The 20083-nt window shown below is 32.9% G+C and overlaps 2 protein-coding genes and 2 non-coding genes across 5 annotated transcripts; all 4 read left to right on the plus strand.

Moving 5' to 3' along the window:
- Positions 1-1927: 1927 nt before the first annotated feature.
- Positions 1928-4588, plus strand: LOC122292722 (40S ribosomal protein S26-3-like). Its single transcript, XM_043101204.1, has 5 exons — positions 1928-2086; positions 2172-2264; positions 2388-2472; positions 2601-2731; positions 4279-4588. The coding sequence occupies exons 1-5, from the start codon at positions 2084-2086 to the stop codon at positions 4351-4353; spliced, it is 387 nt and encodes a 128-aa protein (XP_042957138.1). The 5' UTR covers positions 1928-2083; the 3' UTR covers positions 4354-4588.
- A 3283-nt stretch (positions 4589-7871) lies between these two features.
- Positions 7872-7942, plus strand: TRNAG-GCC. The gene has a single exon. It is a non-coding gene; the product is annotated as a tRNA-Gly (tRNA).
- Positions 7943-7946: 4 nt separating this feature from the next.
- LOC122293082 lies at positions 7947-8036 on the plus strand. Its single transcript, XR_006237139.1, has one exon. It is a non-coding gene; the product is annotated as a small nucleolar RNA snoR114 (small nucleolar RNA).
- A 6165-nt stretch (positions 8037-14201) lies between these two features.
- LOC122292315 (probable serine/threonine-protein kinase WNK4) lies at positions 14202-19601 on the plus strand. Of its 2 annotated transcripts, none has more exons than XM_043100587.1 (7): positions 14202-15243; positions 16395-16660; positions 16824-17047; positions 17129-17286; positions 17366-17672; positions 17829-18170; positions 18905-19601. In XM_043100587.1, the coding sequence occupies exons 1-7, from the start codon at positions 15115-15117 to the stop codon at positions 19339-19341; spliced, it is 1863 nt and encodes a 620-aa protein (XP_042956521.1). In that variant the 5' UTR covers positions 14202-15114; the 3' UTR covers positions 19342-19601. The 2 variants fall into 2 exon arrangements, with proteins under 2 accessions (XP_042956521.1, XP_042956520.1); XM_043100586.1 differs by having other exon boundaries at positions 14208-15243; positions 18860-19601.
- Positions 19602-20083: the final 482 nt, after the last annotated feature.

The raw sequence follows: 20083 nt of genomic DNA on the forward strand, positions 1-20083 counted from the left end.
ATTACCAGTTGAAGGGGGTGAGATCCTAACCACTTACAGAGAAGCCATACAGTCCAGTGAACAAGTTGAATAGACAAAAACGATGAATAAAGAGATGCAGTCTCTTCACCAGAACCAGACTTGGAAGCTTGTGTCGCTTCCAAAAGGAAAGAAGACAATTGACTATAAGTGGATTTTCAATCAGAAAGATGATCAAGCTGCTAAAAATGGAGTGCGATACAAAGTTAGGTTGGTAGCCAAGGGCTACGCTCAGACAGAGGGAATTGACTACAGTGAAGTATTCTCCCCTGTTGTGAAGCATTCATCCATTCGGATATGACTAGCTTTGGTTGTACAATATGATCTTGAGTTAACACAGCTTGATGTGAAAACAACTTTCTTATATGGTGATCTGGAAGAGGAGATTTATTTGTCTCAACCAGAAGGGTTTAAAGAAGCTGGAAAAGAAAATTAGGTATGCAATCTGAAAAAGTCTCTCTATGGCTTGAAGCAGTCATCTCGGCAATGGTACAAGCGTTTTGACCGCTTTATGATGGATCTAAAATACATTCGTTGCCAATACGATCATTGTGTATATTTCAGAAAACTTACAAATGGATCTTTCATTTATTTATTTTTATATGTAGATGATATGTTAATTGCATGTAAAAGCAAGAGGAAGATAAATCATTTAAAAACTCAGTTGAGTAATGAGTTTGAAATGAAAGATCTGGGAGAAACTCGAAGAATACTGGAGATGGAGACCAGTAGAGATAATTATGTACTAGTATTGGTTTATCTACATGTATATTCAAAATCATATCTTTTGAAAATTAATTTTGCATATAAAGAAAAACTTTCACATTGAATTATGTATTTTTGAACCAAATAATAATAAACTATTATTTTTTTATTTTTTTCTTAAAATTATTATTTTTATATATTTTACAATTAGCACAATGTGCTAAAAAATATTAGTTTCATATATCTAAATATTATCAATTTTATATATGAAATTATCAATTTCATCAATAAATATTAATATATACTAAAAAAATACTTTGAATTTTCAACTTAATACAAATTTCATATATCAAAATCATCTTAATACAAATTTCATATATCAAAATAGTAAAATAATGTTTGAAGATTGAATGGTGTTAATTTGAAGAAATACTGTTGATAACTATGCAAAATTTTGAAGAATAATAATCTAATGTAAACTAATTTAGATAGATATTATGCAAGTACGAAGATGAACATGAAGATGCATAAATAAATAGGGATTATTGTCAGATTTTTTAAAAATCATATTGCAAAAGATTTTTATTGTTTTTATTTTTTATTTTTTTGAAATATTTATTTATTTATTTTATTATCTCAATATAATAACTTTTAATTGCCAACTTATAGTGTTACTATTATATGATGCGATGTTTTTCAATCACTAACCATTTATTATTTTTTTAACATCATTTTTCATCAGTCATGAATCATTAACATCTTTTAATCAAAATTGTCGATAGTATTAAGGAATGATAAAGTAACAATCCGTTAACAATAAATTTTACGCACTTCGATTATTAGAATATGAGTAATGGTTGATATATTTGCAAAGTGTACATAATTTTTTTAAAAAGAATAAAATTTATTAAGAAAAAATTAATTTTTTATTATATAAATTATGTATTTATTTACTTTTTTTAAAGAGTGTATAGCACTTATACATTTCACGATTGTAAATATCATTTTTTTTTAAAATATTAATTTTTAAAAATTTATTTATTTTATTTATTTATTTTTTAATATTATTTTATTAAATATAATTGTGATATAGTATTCTTTGTATCACTCTCATTTTTGTTTTTTTTTTTAAAAAAAAAAAACACTAAACGGGTCTTTGGCATTGCTGTAGACCCGATTCGATCCACTTTAACCGCTAAACAATGTAACCCTAATCAACCAAGTATATATACTCTTCAGTCTTCATTCTCCGATTTCACTAGATATATCAATACAAAAGCCCCAGAACATCAAAGTTAGAGGACAACGGAGGCGCGCTGATCTAGGGTTTTGGGGTTAAGTTTTCATATCCCCAATCACCATGGTAAGATATCCAAAGCCTCACGCTTTGAGCGTCACTACTGAATTTATTTCTCCGCGCTGTTGTTTAATTTCTTGCGTTTGCGCAGACTTTCAAGCGCAGGAATGGTGGACGCAACAAGCACGGCCGTGGCCACGTCAAGTTCATCCGCTGCTCCAACTGCGGCAAATGCTGCCCTAAAGTATGCTTTTTTGTTTGCTTTGTTTTGTTGCTGAGAAAATTTAGGATTTTAAATTGATTTAAAGTGCGAGTATTTTGGCGTGTTTGTTAATATTGATATTATATATGGGTTTTGTGTAAAAAGGACAAAGCTATTAAGAGATTTCTGGTGAGGAACATCGTTGAGCAAGCTGCTGTTAGAGATGTCCAAGAAGCTTGTGTTTTCGATGGTACAAAATGATTTTCTCAATCTTTTGGTCAAATTTTTTATTGTTTTTTGCCCTGCTGTTAGTGATTCAATTTGATGGTTATGAACTTCTTCTGATGTTTTGATTTCTGGGTGTATTGCTATTTTAAGGATACACACTACCAAAGCTGTACGTGAAGATGCATTACTGTGTTTCATGTGCAATCCATGCTCATGTTGTAAGGGTTCGATCTCGTACTGACCGAAGGAAGCGTGAACCCCCGCAACGCTTTAGACGCCGGGTATGCCTTTCTTTTATTGTAATTGACGGGTTGATGGTATTAAGGAGTGAGATAGTTTTCTACATTGGTCTCTGAATATTGTGTTTTGAAAGAAAACAAGGCTGTTGTTCTTCATGGCCTAATTTTATCCCAGTTTAATCTATACATTTGACAGTAAACCTCTAGTCGATATATTTGTATTTCTGTCGACCCCAAGATTATAGATTTGTTAGATGCAGCCTTCTGTACGTAACTGTCACTTCATTGGAAGAACATTTCACTCAGGCCTTGCGAATTTGTTGGCTATATTGAGTATATTCATTCTATCGTACTATTATATTCAAAATATCACGTTGGACTTGGAAGGATAAGTGAGTACTTAGATCCTTCTTGGTGCTTTGCATTTTTGTGCTGATTGCCACCGTATCATCACAATTCACATGGGCCTATACTTGTGCGTTGCGTGTCTTGCATGTGGAGGTGCATATTGGTGGTTACAAGTTTTGGACCCAAAACATGTATTGAATCCAAGTTTGAAGTTACATTAAACTTTTTTTTAATAAGTAAACGATTTTATTAATGATAGGCATAGCCCATGTACACAAGGTGGTATACAAGAGATAAGACCCATCTAGGTCATAGTGCTAGCAACAAGAAAATCATGAAAATCGAGGCCATTAAAAATCTACCGCAATGGCCCATAGAAATAAAGTTCTAAAAACGAAAGCTCTAAGTTCCTATAGTGTCTGCCCCTTATCTTCAAATGTCCTGTCATTACGTTCCTGCCATAGGCACCACATAATACAAATTGGGACCATCTTCCACATTAAACTTTATGATATAATTTGTACAAAACCTGTCCTATGTCTCTATGAGAACTTGTTTTAGATTGATTCTGTGTATTTTGCCTTCCCTGTTACAATGAATGATAGTTGAAGTTGAGTCTGGGTGGTTTGTATATAAGTGATTCTACTGCCAATGGGTGACTACAATCAAAACTCTGGAGTTCCTTGTAACGGTTTCTAGTTCTTAAATATGTGTATGCTTTCGTATACCTTTAGTGTACTTGGGCTTGCTTATCATTATATCAATGAAATATCTTATTACTTAATCAAAAAAATAATAATTTTTTGATTGGAATTGATTGTTAGACTAGCAGTGAACAGAGTGGAACATTTTCTTTTTAAAAGCACTGGTAAGTGGACGGGAAATGGTGGAAAGAGAAAAAGAATCCTTACTCATTTGTCCAAAACAATTAATATCTGATGGTTTGCAAACTAAACTATAATTTTTCCCTCAATATCTTCTGGATACAAAACATGGACTCCATGTTTACTGAAGATGGTGCCAACGATTTTTTCTCATACTAGTGGTTTAATAGTTGACTTCCTTTTTTGCTTTCATGTGGAATTTATGCATCTTACTGATGTATTCCTGTTGTTTTTCATGAGCTTTCTATATGTGATGTATTATATATCTCTGCAATGGCTTGTTTTGATCGAATTTTATCTCCTGTCTCCATACTCTCTTGGTCCCTTTTTCTTAGTACTGCTTTGTTGTCGTTTCAGGAGGATCAACAAAGGCCAGGTGCACCTGGTCAAGGACCGCGCCCTGCTGGTGCACCAGTTGCTGCTCGTTCTTGAGGAACATTACAGCAATGCTTCACTCTATCACTTCGATACTTTCAGTATCAACTGCTGCTCATGTTTTTGCATATTACCTATAAATGTGTTTTTGACATTGATTGCGACTCCTATTTTGAGTATTATGTGGGTTAGATTCCGTTACATGTGCGGAAAAACTGAGTTATGACAGCTAATGCAGAACTTTGAACTTTTTTAAGAGCATATTAAGTAATGTTGTCTGAACTTCCCATCAGATAATAACTTTTCAACCATGATTATGGATTGCTACTGAAAATATGCCCAGATGTGCAATACTCGCTGGCAAATTGGTTGCTGGATTCCAGTGGATGAACTGCCTTTTCTTTATGAGGTGTTTATACTTTTATTTTTCCTTCTCTGATGGAGTTGGGATTTACCTGGCCGTTCTAATTGGTGAACTAGATCACAGGTATGCCCACCTGATGAATATAATCACTGATGTACCTAACAGGCCGGTTAGATAGTTGTGGGTGCTAATTTTCGCGCTACCCCAGTTCTTATCAACACACGCATGAAGGCAAGTTAGAGCATTAGTAGTGGGTTTAACAAAATTAAAATTTAGTTAAAATTTAAGTAAATTGCACAAAATGAAACTGAAATGGGCTCAACAAATAAACAGTAATTTTATCTTCCAATATTTTCACTGTCAAATTTGTTGAGTTACAGCTGGTGGCCAAAATAATATTTTGGCATACAGAAATCTCATCCCGCTGGATGCTAATTCATTTCGCGCATTTCTCAACATCTCTCTGTCTCTGTGTAATGAAGCTCCATCGTTTTATTCCAGCCCGCAATAATCAGGTATGCTTCTCCTTACAGCTCATTCATAGTCTCAATTCAAATTACAAGTTCCCAATCATTCGAAAACTCTAATTTTTTTTTTAATTTTTTTTTTCATATATGAAACTCTTGGATTTCAATTTTATTTTTCAGATGGGTTGGTGTTTTCCCAGTATCGGCCATGTTCCACCATTTTATTTTTCAAATGGGTTGGAGAGATTGGAATCTAACGTTAATTCGGCCATGTTCTAATCTTGAGCGGTAATTCAGTTGGGTTAGGTCTTGGTTTTACTCTTCAATAGTCAGCAGTTCGAATCCTCTTAAAGCCACAGAAGATTTACTTGACCGTTAACTTTAGAACTTCGTTGGATTAGTTGAGGTGCGCGTAAAGCTAGCCAAGATACTCACATATATTAAAATAAAATAAAATAAAATAAAATTCAGTCATGTTCCACCATTTTAATAATTTTTCTCTAGAGATGTTTGCAGCCTGTTGTAGTATATATAAAAAGAAAATAATGCTTGCTGATCTCTTTGCCTAAATGACTGGCCTATATATATATATACCAGCAAAGTTGTTAAAGATTATTTAAATATTTATATATATATATCAAAAATAATATTTTAATAAAATAGTGATATATTTATTGAGTCTATTATTTGATATTGTAAAAAATAGCTAGCTAAAATTTATAAAAGTGAATTTTCTAATCAAATTTTGACTAAAATTTATTGAGACTACTACTAGTACTCTTACTCAGTATATGGGCTGAACGTAGATCAAATTTGAGTGATGAAGCCAGAAATTGTAAGCATAGCAGTAGCTACCTTAGGCATACTGCTTTCTGAAGCCAGATTTTGACTATAAACGGCGTTCTTATTACTAGTGGTGCATTAGTCCCTGAACACACAGCTTTAATTAATGATAATTTGATTGGTCTAGACTTAAAAAGCCATGTCCTTCCTGATTTATAGCTATTTCTTGATGTACAATGAATGTTCTTAATCAGCCATTTGGGTTGCTTCCATGGTCACTTGAAATTATTCAACACACAGCAATTATTTATCTGTCCTTCAGGAGAATATGAATGTTCTTGGGTATGGTTTGCCTTTTCTTCTGGAAAAGGTTGACACTTAAGTTTAACTAAAAGTATACTGGAAGATGGCTGCTAAGGTTTTCTAATGCAGATAAGGAGGGGGATATAAAGGTCAAGTTCAAACAAATATTAAGGTCCACGGATATGGCGCAAGCAAACAGTTGAAAGATAGGTTAACTTGACAAACTTTGATACGTCTATGATGACTGCTCCGATGGTATGTATGTCTTTTGTGAAAAAGTCAGAGCAGCAATCTGACTTTTGCGAACCCCATATCCATTGAGAATATAGCAAAAAAGAAGAAGAAATGACTTAACTCATTAGGCTAAATTTGCAGGAGAAACATTTTATTATTTGTATGTTAGTATATATCACACACTCTTGAGAAGGTTTAAATTCTAAATTTCTCTAACTTTTATTGCAAGCCACTTTTTTTCAATGTTAATAAGGTTGAAGGTGTGTGTACCTTGTGAGTGGATGGACTTTCAAGAATATTTCGAGTGAGATTAAATACAGTTAGTTGAGTTAAATTGTAAATAATAGTATTTTGTAGGTCTCATTTAGATGAGTTTAACTTTTTTATGAGAAATTAAAAAAATAGTAAATCTCATCAATAATTGATTTGACTTTAAGATAAATTGAGTTTGACCCAACAACCAAACACAACCTCTTATCTGACAATGAATAATTCAACGTCAATGTCGTGTAACAAAGCCAAAATGCTGATGTCAATTCAAATATAAGTTATAGAGTGGTGGCTAACTTCAAATTTTGGAGGGGGCCATAATAATCTAAGATGTACAGAAATGGCTACAGTAATAATATTTTAAAGGTGAATACTTTATTTGGGTCCTTGGAAAATAGATGAAATTTCAATGTCATCTTTGAAGCTAAAGATTACTCTTATAATTCTTCATTTTTAAAAGTTAAAAAAAGATCCATTCTTATCTACAAACGGTTAAACCGTTAACTAGTCAAATTTGGTTGACCATAATAAGTGCTGCATATACTAGAATGCATTAAAGATAGGAAAAATTTAATTACAAGTATAATTATGCATTAATTTATTGTGATTGATTAAAAAATAAATTTTATTAAAAATAGTGCTGATTTAAATTTTAAATATGAAAGAATCAATATTTGTACGCAGATTAGTACGCGACTTTACTTGTATATAGCAAAACTCAGATAAATAAATAAAAAAGTCTAGTTATAAGCACATATGTACACTAATTTATTGTGATTAATCAAAAAGTAAATTTTATTGAAAACAGTGCTAATTTAACTTTTAAGTATGAAAGAATCAGTATTAGTACGCAGATTAGTACGCGACTTTGCTTGTATGTAGCAAAACTCTAGATAAATATTTACCAGTATGCAAGTTAAACACATTCTCTTTAAAAAAGAAAAAAAAGAAAAATCTACGATTCATATAAAAAAATCATTTTTGTAATAACGGGCCTTATTTTATTTTTCTAATGGAAAACGCGGAACTCGCCCTAAAACTGTATAAAACATTAGCTGTGCATTAAGTAGACAAAACTTATTCTGAATTAGAACTTGGTAATGTGCAAAAAGCTAATTGGTTAAATAAATTGTAAGTGGGATCACTATCAGCAAGCACCAGTGGTCTAGTGGTAGAATAGTACCCTGCCACGGTACAGACCCGGGTTCGATTCCCGGCTGGTGCATTTCGAGCGGTGAAGAATCCGCGCGCTTGATTGTGATGGTAGGGTCCATCACCACCGTCTGATTCTTCGGACGAAAGACAGCGCATCTGAGCTCGTTTATTTTTATTATTTTGTCTTTATTATTTTGTCTCAAATTTCTATTCAATCCAACCACACGTGGTGGCCTCTGCCACTCAAAAGAGGCCACCCAAATACTTCAAATTACGTATGATTAATGCAGACAAAAAAGAAAAAGGACCCGACAAAAAAAGAGAGGCATATTTGACTTTTACACATGATGTCACACCACGTTTATGTCGTATGTCACATAATGTTTTGTTCATGTCCAAATCCATTTCACCCATGCATCCCCACATTCATTATATATATATCTTCTTCCACGTTTAACCATATGCTAACTTTATTTGATTCTCTAACAGCTTTTAACAATATTTTTTTTAAATTAAATTATTTATTATATTTGATATGTTAATTTAAAAAAATTTTAATAATGAAATCTAAACAGAGTCTAAGTGAACATCATAGTAATAAAATATTTCAAGATACAAGAGTATGGAGGTGACTAACTAAGATTGTAAAAATAGAAAAAAAAATTAAATAATTAGATTCATGTTTGCAATTATGGAAAATGAAACATTTAATTTGTTATTTAATTTAAAAAGTGTTATAGTCATGAAGAGATATTATAAAAGTAGACTTACAAATTTATATGAATTCATGTGATACATTAGATTTACTTTACAATAAAAATAGTTTTACAATCTAATATACCACATCAAGTTATGTTAATCTGTAAATTTAGTTTTATTTAATCTCTTGTAACTAAAATATTTTTCAATTAATATACATACAACATTATTATGTAATCATATATAGTTATTGTTGGTTTTATGGTAAATATTTTAAAACACTTGTCAAGAGTCTAATGGTCTGATGACATATGATCTGATTCTCTAAATAAAAATTTGAGCTCCAAACCCCCCACCCCATGTCAAAAAAACGAAAACTAAGAAGTATTTTAAAACACATAATCATAGACGTTGGATTTAATGGGCGATTAGAATTTGGTGTTTGGCATTTGTTGTTGAGTCACACTAACAACAAAAACACCAATCTTTTCTTCACTTGAATATTGATGCATGGAGTTGGTTTCTATCCAGAGTAGTTGGTTAGTGATCGAATAAGATAGGGGAGAAGTGGTGAAATACTTCCATTAAATGATCATATCTATCTATAGTCAACTTCTATAATTTTACTCAATTATTAAGACTCCAACGAAGAAAGGACAATGATGTTTGAGACTTGATGATTTGACATATTAACTTGATAAAAATGAAATGATTTCGAGAATACATTACGTATAAAAAAGAGTAATATCAATTACAAGTCTTTTATAAAAACATGAGTTTCATAAAAAAAGAAATGAATTTTTCACAATTTTTTATAGTGAAATTTATTTTTTTATAAAAAACTTGCATGATGCTTATACATTGAAATTTGTATATATCATTTATCTATAAAAATAAATAAATAAATAAAGTTTAGTTAGCGGTAAATTTTAGTCACATAAATGCGTTATTTTGTTTATTTTTTATTTTTATATAATAATAATAATAATAATAATAATAATAATAATAATTGTGAGATGTTATGGTCACAAGTGCTGCCATTAGAAGAGCACAAACTTTGTTGTAGAAAAAGTGAAGGCACTCCCTCAAACTTTGAAGTGCACAAAAGCACGACGGAGAGGAAATTGGAGAAGTTGTACTTTCTGTCCAACTCCACTGCGTATATACTTGGGTGGGAGAATATGCCTTCTCTCTTTGTCAAAGGAATGTTTGGAAACAAATTTCAATCTATTCTCATTTTCATATAGTCTCGTCCTGTATTATTTAAACCTTAAATATCATTCAAATATATAATTTTTTAAAATTAATTATTATAATTTTTTTAAATTAATCATTATAATTTTTTTAAATTTTTAAATAAAAAAATTAGTTTTTTTAAATCTCTAAACAAAAATAATATTTTAAATACTTTATAATATTTTTTTTTCAACTTTTTTTTTTCTGTTTTCTCAAAACCTAATAAATAATCAACTCAAACCACCTTACTATTATCCACAAACCATCTTATTACTATTAATAAAATTTTCATCTTATTTCATTTCCTAAACATTCCTTAACTGTTCAGATTTCACCGCCACGTTGTCCGACCCAAGTTTCAACCGTATTTTAGAAGCTCATGAATAAACAAACTTTTGTTATCTATCTTAATTAAGAGATGTGCTAAATATATTTACAGTTTTACTTATATTTTTATTTGCAACACTCATTTTATTGATTTTTTTTTTAAAATTTAAAATTTCATCATTTTTAACGTATTAATAACTAACATGTGAATAAATAAATTTTTTGAAATTTTTTTTAAGTACATTTAACATTTTTCATTAATTATTATCTATTTATTACTTTTTAGCGTGACATTAATGATTAAAAAATTATTATTTATTATTTATTTATGTGATGATTATTTGATATATACTAGATGATGAAAAATATTTATGTTACGAACAATCTACTTGGGGAGTCAAGTACATAAATTATCCAATTCAAGGCTAAAGAATTAAATCTCCAAATCAACATTATGGAAAATGAATTAGGAGAAATAATCATTTGTCTAAAAAATTTAAGCAGATAGAAATATGTAGATTTAGTTATTTATATTATATTCTTAATACTCCCTCTAACGTATTGAATCTAATAAGTGAAATATTTAATTAAATTAAATAGAGTGTAGAGTCAGGATAGAATTCGAACTCAAGACTTATGCTTTGATATTATGAAAAATTATCACTTGTCTCAAAATATTAAACTAATAAGAAGAGGTAGATTTAATTATTTATTTTACATTCTAAAAAATTTATAGATCAACATGCATTATTTTACTTAAATATTCTCCAATTCAAAATGAGTAAAAAAAAAAAAAAAGGGCATGTTCCCATAATGTTGTAGTAATTGTTAACAAAAATGTATCATGTGATGATGATAATTGCCTAATTATCAAAAGATTAGTAATTATTATTACTATTATTTCGGATAGGAGCAGAAATTATGCACACAGTTGATCAATGAGCTGTTCTCCTATGCATGATACGTTTCTGTCTTATACGTACAACGACGTAAGAATTCTCGACAAAGTTGCTTGCTTTGAAATTTAGAGCTTCATCCACTATCAACGGACAATTATGATTGAGTTCGGTTAGATACAGTCAACTTTACGTAAGTTTTTATATATTTTATTGAGCAATTATTTTATATTAAAAAATAATAATACAATCAATTATATTAATAAAATATGTAAAATATTATTTAAAAATAACTGCATATAAAATTTTTTATTATTATTTATGCATTAATGTGGGTTTTTTACAAATACGTCAATAATTTGTATGAGCGGAGACACAATATATATATATATAATTAGAGGCGGAACCAAAAAATCTGGTTTAGGGGGACAAGTTACAAAAAAATAATTTTAGAGAGTCAGATATTAATTTTTATATAATTTATTTTATAAAAATGCTTTTAAAATTATAATTTTCATATGATTTTAAAAATTTTGGGGACAAGGCCTTTGGTAGTTCCGCCGTATATAATATATTTCCATCAAGACTTTTGCCATTAAACAATTAGTCTAACAACAAGTAATTTATATTTTTCCTAAGTCTCCTTTCTATTTTATTTTTCCCACTAGGACTTTATTAGTCTAACAACAAATAATTTGTATTTTTCCTAAGCCTTCTTCCTATTTTATTTGTCATCTTATTCTCACACGATGGTCAAAATATTTATTTTCACATAAACTAGAGAGACCGTTCTCTATTGACAAATATTTTCACGCATTCCATGCCTAAATTAGTACCTTTTTTTAAAAGAAAACTATCATAATTCATTTATCAAACAAATTTACATTTATAATCAGATACATGCATGGATATCGCAATATCAACCATTGCCTCATAAACCAATTAGTGCATTTGAAACTTTATAAATACACTATTTCTTTTTATGACTGGTCTGATCTTCACTAGTGCTGATATTTTCTACAAACAAGTGTCTAAGAGAAAACACTTTATCTAAATATAGACTCAACCTTATTTTTTATAGAAAGAGATGACATAATCTCTACAAACAAGCGTCCAAAAGACAAACTTTATTTATTTATTTATTTTATAACTAAACAATAAGGAAAACAGTAATATAGATGTGAAAAATGATCGATTACAGTTTAAACTAATTCCGATAGACTTTGGATGATGGCACATGAAGGTAATATATTTATCTCTTTTCAGTCATAAAAGTTAAATCTAATAGATCTGATGGTAGTGATTCTAATAATCCGACACGTGTAGTGAGAAAAGTTACCGGAATGGGTGGCACATGAGGAACATGCACAGTTGTGAGCAGTGTGTAAGGACAACGTGAAGTGATTTTTGCAAAACCATCACTATCCTCTGAACGATTTGCGGCTTAAGAATTTTCTTGTGTTGCACGCATCTCTTGAGAGTTATTGAAAAAATTGTAAATGTCTTTTTTAGCATTGAAAGAACAAAGTAAATTAAGAAGAAAAAAAAATTACCTTGATAGACAAAATGGGTAAATGGAGAAATGATGAAAAGAGAGGAAAATTGAGGAGGAAGACATTATCTTAGGCAAAAATCAGATCTGGAGGCCATAATTAGTACATTAATGTGATTTTCCTTTTGTAAAGAGTAAATTTGATTGGTGGAAACATAGAAAAAAAAAAATAATAATTCGAAACCGGTTTGAACGGTTTTTGTTTTGTTCAACAAGCTACCTTCATTGCACAAAACATTCAAAATATAGAGTCAAGGGTGGGATTAAGTCGAGGGGCATGCTTCCATACAGGTATTTGGAAGCGGCTCATTATACAATAGAACGTATGCATCGATTTAAATTTTAATGTATTTTTTTGATTTTTCAGCTTTCAAGAGATTGAAGCACATTTTTGATAGAGCAATGCTACATACAGTTGTAAAATTATAAACGTCGCGCAATCGTTTTAAAAAAGAGTGGGATTCACGATTAAAAAATTAATTTTTTTTTTATGTGGGTCTCATATTAATTTATTTTTTTTAAAACGACTGCACGTCGTTTGTATAACCACGACTACAAATATCATTTCTCTTATATCACTAACTATTGGTTGGATCATCCGGTAAGATGTGCTGTCAAGATTATTGTCTGCTTGCAGAACCACTAGAGAGTCTCCAGTAACAACAATCTTGTTTGCTTGGTTTTTTTGAACCTCGGATAGGCCAATAAACATTGTTGTGGCTTCTCCCAGGTTCGGATTCCGGTTTTAACAGATTGAATCAACAAATTGGATAATATAACATATATAATTATAATATACTCACAACATACGTACGCAAAGTCGTTGAATCACATAAACCCAAGATTAATCTCGTCAGATGAGTAGAAAGTTGGATATATAGTACTAATTTCGAGAACAAATGACTGTGACATGAGGGTTGAAAAGAGATCATTGGTCCTTTATGTCTGCAAAGATAAAGTTCGATTTTCTATTTCCATGCACTTATAGAGTCGAAACTTGGATGTGTTCTATCATTTTTAAAGTTTTTTTTTTTTTTACTATTTTTGGTAGGCATGCAAGGCAAGTCTCTTTTTATTTTAATTATGTTTTCTAAACAATTTTGTTGAACAAAAATGTTTTTAAAAAAATAAAATTAATGATCGAATAAAAAAAATTACAGAGCAGCTGAAATAACGAAAATTAAAATTTTCACCCCATATCTAACCTTTTTTTTTTTATTTGTTGGTTTGGATTAAATATTAGGGTCAGCATCCTTAACTAATCAATCTTAGTAATTATTTAATATATCTATAATATGCTTGCTTATATTAAAAAAAAATAAAAAATAAAAGCGTGGTAGAGTTGGGTCGAGACTTGTGTCAGCCATCTTGGTCATGCACTCATCAAAATCAAACTTAACAGATCATCAATGCAATTTTTGATTTAAAATAATATTAAATACTCAATAAATATTTTATATGCCTATTTATTTCATTTTAAAATCCAAATCCGTTTCTAATACATATGAATGTCACAGCAAACAACCTCCAACAACATTAAACGTCATATATATGACTGACACATCATAATACCTCAAATGCCACGATCTCCACACCGTCCTAGAGGCCTCATTCCCACCACAGCATTCAGTTTCGTTTCGTCTTCTCCATTTATTTATACACAAACCCACACAAGTCCCTTCCACCATCATTCCCAACCTTTCCGATCCCTTTGCTTTGTTGTGCAAGCCCCTAAATTTCCCTTCTATCCCAAATCCCATTTGCCTCATCCCTTCCTCAAGTTTTATCTTTTTGGGGGGCTTATCTTGAATTGTGCCGCCCACAAAATGATACCAACAAAGCATGGCCACAGATTCTTCAAGTTCCGTGGTGCGCGGGCAATCCCTCGGTCCTTACACTCTTTCTCGGCTTTTTGATTCCCAAAGCTGTCCCACCTCGGAACCCTCACAGTTATTGCTTATTATCTTCCATCTAATACGCCTTGGATAAGATCTCAAGAATCCCACGTCTGCAAAAGTGAAATTATCGTTTGTTTTTTATTTGATTCTCTGTTACTTTTCTACCTTTGCCATCATTCATCAACAACGAACATTTCACTCTCATTCTTCTGTCAAATCGTACATCCGGACCGTATTTTCCTTATATTCCCAACTTTCTCTCTGTTATTCCTTTTTGGCTTAATCTTTTCCAAGAAGAAAAAAGAAAATTTGATATACCAATCTAAATGGTTCCTAATAAGAAGTACGACTTCTCACGTGCGGTTGTAGAGATGGCATGGATCATGCTGAGGATTGACTACTCTAGGCTCTTCTGGCTCCTCTTTGGTGTCTTCTCGTACGAAAACCACGAGGGAAAGCCGCGGATTTAGAACTCGTTTACTCTGATTAAAGTTCATCGATCAGCACTCTTAGTTTCTACTTGCCTATATACTCGAACAAATTGGTCACTTGATAATCTGAATTCCTTGACGCCTGGGAGTTTCTGTTCCTAGTCCTGCCGTATTTCTTCACCAAAGTTTAGCTAGGTAGGTGCATGCAACGCTTGGACAGCAACGAGGTTGGTAACCCAAACATGTATCGGAAGAATATTGGAGAGCGCACCCACGAATCCATGTCAGAAACTGAATACGTGGAAACCGATCCCACTGGTCGATACGGCAGAGTAAGCCAAGCTTGCAACCTATTTATATTTCTCTTCTGGATCATATTCTTCTGTGTGCTGTGTATATATGATTCATTCTTTTCGTTGATTTCTTTCCTTTTTTTCCTTTTTTGGATTTATAATTAATACTGCTTTTGATTTCTTTGTTTGTTGAATCGGGAAACTTTTGAATATTTTAACTAATATGCAAATCATTAAGACGCTATATATAAAGTTCACATATTTTATAGAAAGGTAAAACCATATTTTATAAGCTGATTAAAGAACGCGCACTTGTTTTTTATCAAGTGGATTTTGTTTACTCTGTCGAATCTAGGGAAGTCTCATTGTTTAGCTCAGCTAGTTTTGTTGGTTGGCTTCTCAGAACCGGTGTAGAATCAAATTAACAATAGTCGTGCCAATACATCAAAGACTGCCAACGATTATATAATTATATTTGTTAGCGGCCAATGCGCTACATAAAACAAGAAAAGGTCGAGAGATAATCGCTGAGAGTTGTGGGTATTGTTAACTTGACGCAGAGGAGATAATTGCAGAGAGTTGTAAAGTATTATATTCTTATGCATGCATCATGGAGGTGGCTAATATTCTAGAAAAATGATTTGTACAGTTTTAGAGGTCTACTCTTTTATGGGGTCTACTTGTTTCTGGTGAGGCCTAATTCCGCGGTAGATGTCTAGATAACTGTCCCAAGCAACAGTAAGTTTCTTTAAATTTTTTTAGTACGTGCTAGTTTGAGGTGCGATTAGACATGAGTTAAGGGCAAGGTTCAAGCGAGAAAAGGCTTATGGCGGATAAATATGCATCTAGAGACGAGGAATAGTGAAGTAAGGATAAAATGCTCGTATGATAATGATTATGTACCCCTTCTCTTGTTTCCTTATCATGCACACAGTTGTTGATTTTGTTGGTTGATTACTTACATAAGCAACAAGACCCACCAAAGTAAGGAGTTTGATCCGGGGATTTTTCTCCCATTCGTGGATTACGGATCAGTAGGAAATTTTCAATCCCTATTGTCCACTCTTTCCAGTATTTTTTTTTCCTATACTGCAGAAACTAGGGATAAAGAATCTATTACCAATGTTAATGCTTTAAATTCTGTAGTATTGATTTTAATGTCATCATAGTTTTGTCTTTGTGATGAATAGTCTGATGAAATTCTTGGAAAAGGAGCAATGAAGAAAGTGTACAAGGCAATTGACCAGCTCCTTGGGATTGAAGTGGCGTGGAACCAAGTAAAACTGAACGAGGTGCTTCGCTCACCAGAGGATTTGCAGCGGCTGTATTCAGAGGTTCACCTACTCAGAACCCTTAAACATGACTCCATCATTCGATTTTACACTTCCTGGATTGATGTTGATCGCAAGACATTCAACTTCATTACAGAATTGTTTACCTCGGGGACACTAAGAGAGTAATTTCCTTTCCTAATTTTAATTTTTGCCACTGCTCTCATCCCTTGATATAGACACTCAGAACTAGGTAAACTTGCTGATGACATATAAATAACGCTCCTGTTTCTCAAAACCAAGTAAAATTGCATAATGAATGACATATAGCATTTTCACATGACGCAGATACAGGAAGAAATATAAGAAAGTAAACATCCGAGCTGTTAAGAGCTGGGCACGCCAAATCTTACGGGGCCTTGTTTATCTTCATGGTCTTGATCCTCCAGTAATTCATAGAGATCTCAAGTGTGATAACATCTTTGTCAATGGCCATCTTGGACAAGTCAAAATTGGTGATCTAGGACTTGCTGCGATTCTTCATGGTTCCCGATCTGCCCACAGTGTCATAGGTACTTATTTCTCTGCCATTAGCACGAGTCTTGCAGGTACTCACCTCTAATTCTCCTAATTTAGCTTTTCACCCGTGTTAGGCACCCCAGAGTTCATGGCACCAGAATTATATGAAGAAGATTACAATGAGCTCGTTGACGTGTACTCATTTGGCATGTGTGTTTTGGAGATGCTGACATCTGAGTATCCATATAGTGAATGTGCCAACCCTGCTCAAATCTACAAGAAAGTGACATTGGTAAGGTCTGTTTTGATGTCAAGTTTATAGACGTTGGTGAAATAAGTATCTTAGCCACTTGCACTTCTTCTTTGTTCAGGGGAAGCTGCCAGGAGCATTCTACCGAATTGAAGACTTGGAAGCACAGAAATTCATTGGAAGATGCTTAGTAACTGCTTCAAAGAGATTGTCAGCAAAAGAATTATTGCTCGACCCTTTTCTAGCATCTGATGAAGATGAAAAGTTATCTATGACAAAGCTAGCAAGTCAGAAGCCATTTTTAAATAAAGGGGAAATGGAGAAACTAATCTCAAGCCATGATCCACACAGAACAGACATGACAATCACGGGGAAGCTCAATCCTGATGATACCATCTTTCTTAAAGTGCAGATTGCCAATAAGGATGGTACTTCTTTAGCTTCTCCTTAAAATGCATTGTTCTAAATCTAATCATTTCACTGGATAGTTTGTTTTTGGAATACATTAAAGCATATTCTTAATCAAGTTCAGATGGTATGGTTCAAGCCCATGTAGTTAACTTAATTACTGTATTTTATTGCAGGCTCTACTAGGAACATATTTTTTCCTTTTGACATTTTAACTGACACTCCAATTGATGTTGCGACGGAGATGGTGAAGGAGTTGGAGATCGCTGATTGGGAACCATTTGAAATTGCATATATGATTGAAGGAGAGATTTCTGCTTTAGTACCCCATTGGAAAAGATGGGACCTGTCTCATCCTGAAGCCTACCATACTTTTAACTATCAAGATGAAGAAAACGATGATGATGGGGATCCTCATCATCCTTTTCGATCTTTCTCCTCCCATTCATCATCGGACGGATCAGCATCAGTCTTGATGAGGATTGATGAAATGGCAAACCAGCGTGGTTGGTTCCAAGGTATGTCTCCTTAGTTATTTCAAAGCTAATGTGTTTCAACGTGTTTTTATCATATATACTGGAACTGCAAATCAATGTTCTAATTGGAGGCTCCTTGGGCATCACTTAGCCAGGGTTTAGGGATGCCCTGCTTTCATGGACTTTATATGGGAGTAGAAACAGGGAGTCTTCAGTAATCTGCACATGACCAGTTGCATGGGCTTATTTTGTCCAAATGCAAAGTAAACGAATGATACCATGAGTATGTTCGGCCTTCTCAGGCCGTTTGGCCCAAACCCTTTCCAAGCTTAAATCTTGGGCCTTGAGGGTATGCTCAGGCCTAGAATAACTAGGATAATTGAGTTGGGATGGTGAAGCTCACACTAGCTTGGTCTACCGGTGCGCCCAACCCTATAAAGAAAAAATTTATTTGCAAGTCTATATAGTAAATTATTTAACACACCACATCAGCTAGAATAAAAAATTGTTGATTTTTTTTATTTCTTAAACAACTGTAATATGTCCTGGTGTGTTCACAAATCGGTTTGTAAGCAGGATAACTCATCCTGTAAAATGTCATAAACGTGGGCATGATACATTGTAGGTCAGGTTACTTTTTTCTAGCAAAAACCCAGCAGGGTTTGGTAGACAAAATCTTAGCTGTGAAAACTTGAAATTTTGATTTCAATTAGAAACATTTGCTGCTGCAGAGAATTTGCTTGATGATACCAGCTCTCAAAGCTCTTCACACTCAGGAACATATTCGAACGTGGATTACTACTATGGTAATGAGCAAGAGCCCAGCACAAGTCCTAGAAGAGGATACCAACATGCAGCCATAACGAGTCACAACTGTTCAAGGTTTTGTCCTGGGGAAGCAGTCCATAAATGGCTGCCATCCATGGCTAGTAATTGCAGCAGACAATGGGGAGTTTCACAAGGATCGCATGGAGCCTGTGGCTCTACTTGTAAAGGTAAGGGGATGGTGGACAACCGTAGGCTAACGAGAAATAAATCATTGGTAGATACACGTAGCCAATTACTGCACAGGTCATTGGTGGAGGAGGTACACAAGCGGCGGTTGTCTAAGACAGTTGGAGCTGTGGAAAATATTGGGTTTCAAGCTCCATGTGAGGTTTCTAAAATGGAGTCACGGCCATCAAAGCAGAAGAATAGGAAAATGCTTCAGTGAGAAAAGATTCAAAATTTGAAGATTTTGATCGACAAACACATGCAAAATGCTTAATTCGTTGTGGCGATGGTACGAGACTTTAGCAAACTCAAGTTCATGTGCTTCAGAGTGAGAATCTAGATAGAATTTTATGTACAAATGTCTACATTACATATATATAATATAGAATCCTATGTTTGAGAATAAATGCTTGTATGAAACGGTTGTTGTATAAATTAAAAAAAAAAGTTTAATATATTCCTATCAATTTAAAGTTTAAACTTTTTGAAAAAGGGCGATATAACATCCATCAAAGAGGAGATCTCAATTTCGTTCTCTCTATGCACTTCATTCCAAAGAAGTATCACTCTGCTACTAGGTATCTAAAACTTACCACTCAAATGGTCTTCATGACGTGACACTACCATGCAATGCCACGTGATTTATTCTAGGGATAGCATGTGCACCGTATGATTATCATGTAGGGCTGTGCAAATTTTTGAGAATTTCGATTCCGTCTGAACTCCTTTCCAATTCCGACTTTGTCGGAGTAGGAGTGGTCGGAATCGGAGCCACTTCCAAAATGCTGACGGAGTTGGAGTTCTGAGTCCCTTGGGAATCCGAGCTTCAAACTCCAACTCTGACTTTTTTTTAATAACATGTCGTTTTGCATCTATGTTTATTTTTATTCATAAGTTAAACGACGGTGTTCCTTTAAATAGGAACGACATCGTCTTGCTAGGTACATAAACCCCCTGTCGAG

Source organism: Carya illinoinensis, chromosome 13, assembly GCF_018687715.1.
Source record: "Carya illinoinensis cultivar Pawnee chromosome 13, C.illinoinensisPawnee_v1, whole genome shotgun sequence".
Classification (NCBI taxonomy): domain Eukaryota; kingdom Viridiplantae; phylum Streptophyta; class Magnoliopsida; order Fagales; family Juglandaceae; genus Carya; species Carya illinoinensis.

Bases quoted from the DNA above. Each gene is read 5' to 3' on its own strand.
- LOC122292722 (XM_043101204.1), top strand. The intron at 2,265-2,387 runs GTATGCTTTTTT...TTGTGTAAAAAG, and splicing joins GCGGCAAATGCTGCCCTAAA to GACAAAGCTATTAAGAGATT. The intron at 2,732-4,278 runs GTATGCCTTTCT...TTGTCGTTTCAG, and splicing joins CGCAACGCTTTAGACGCCGG to GAGGATCAACAAAGGCCAGG.
- LOC122292315 (XM_043100586.1), top strand. From the start codon at position 15,115: ATGCAACGCTTGGACAGCAACGAGGTTGGTAACCCAAACATGTATCGG. The intron at 16,661-16,823 runs GTAATTTCCTTT...CACATGACGCAG, and splicing joins ACCTCGGGGACACTAAGAGA to ATACAGGAAGAAATATAAGA. The intron at 18,171-18,859 runs GTATGTCTCCTT...TTGCTGCTGCAG, and splicing joins CCAGCGTGGTTGGTTCCAAG to AGAATTTGCTTGATGATACC.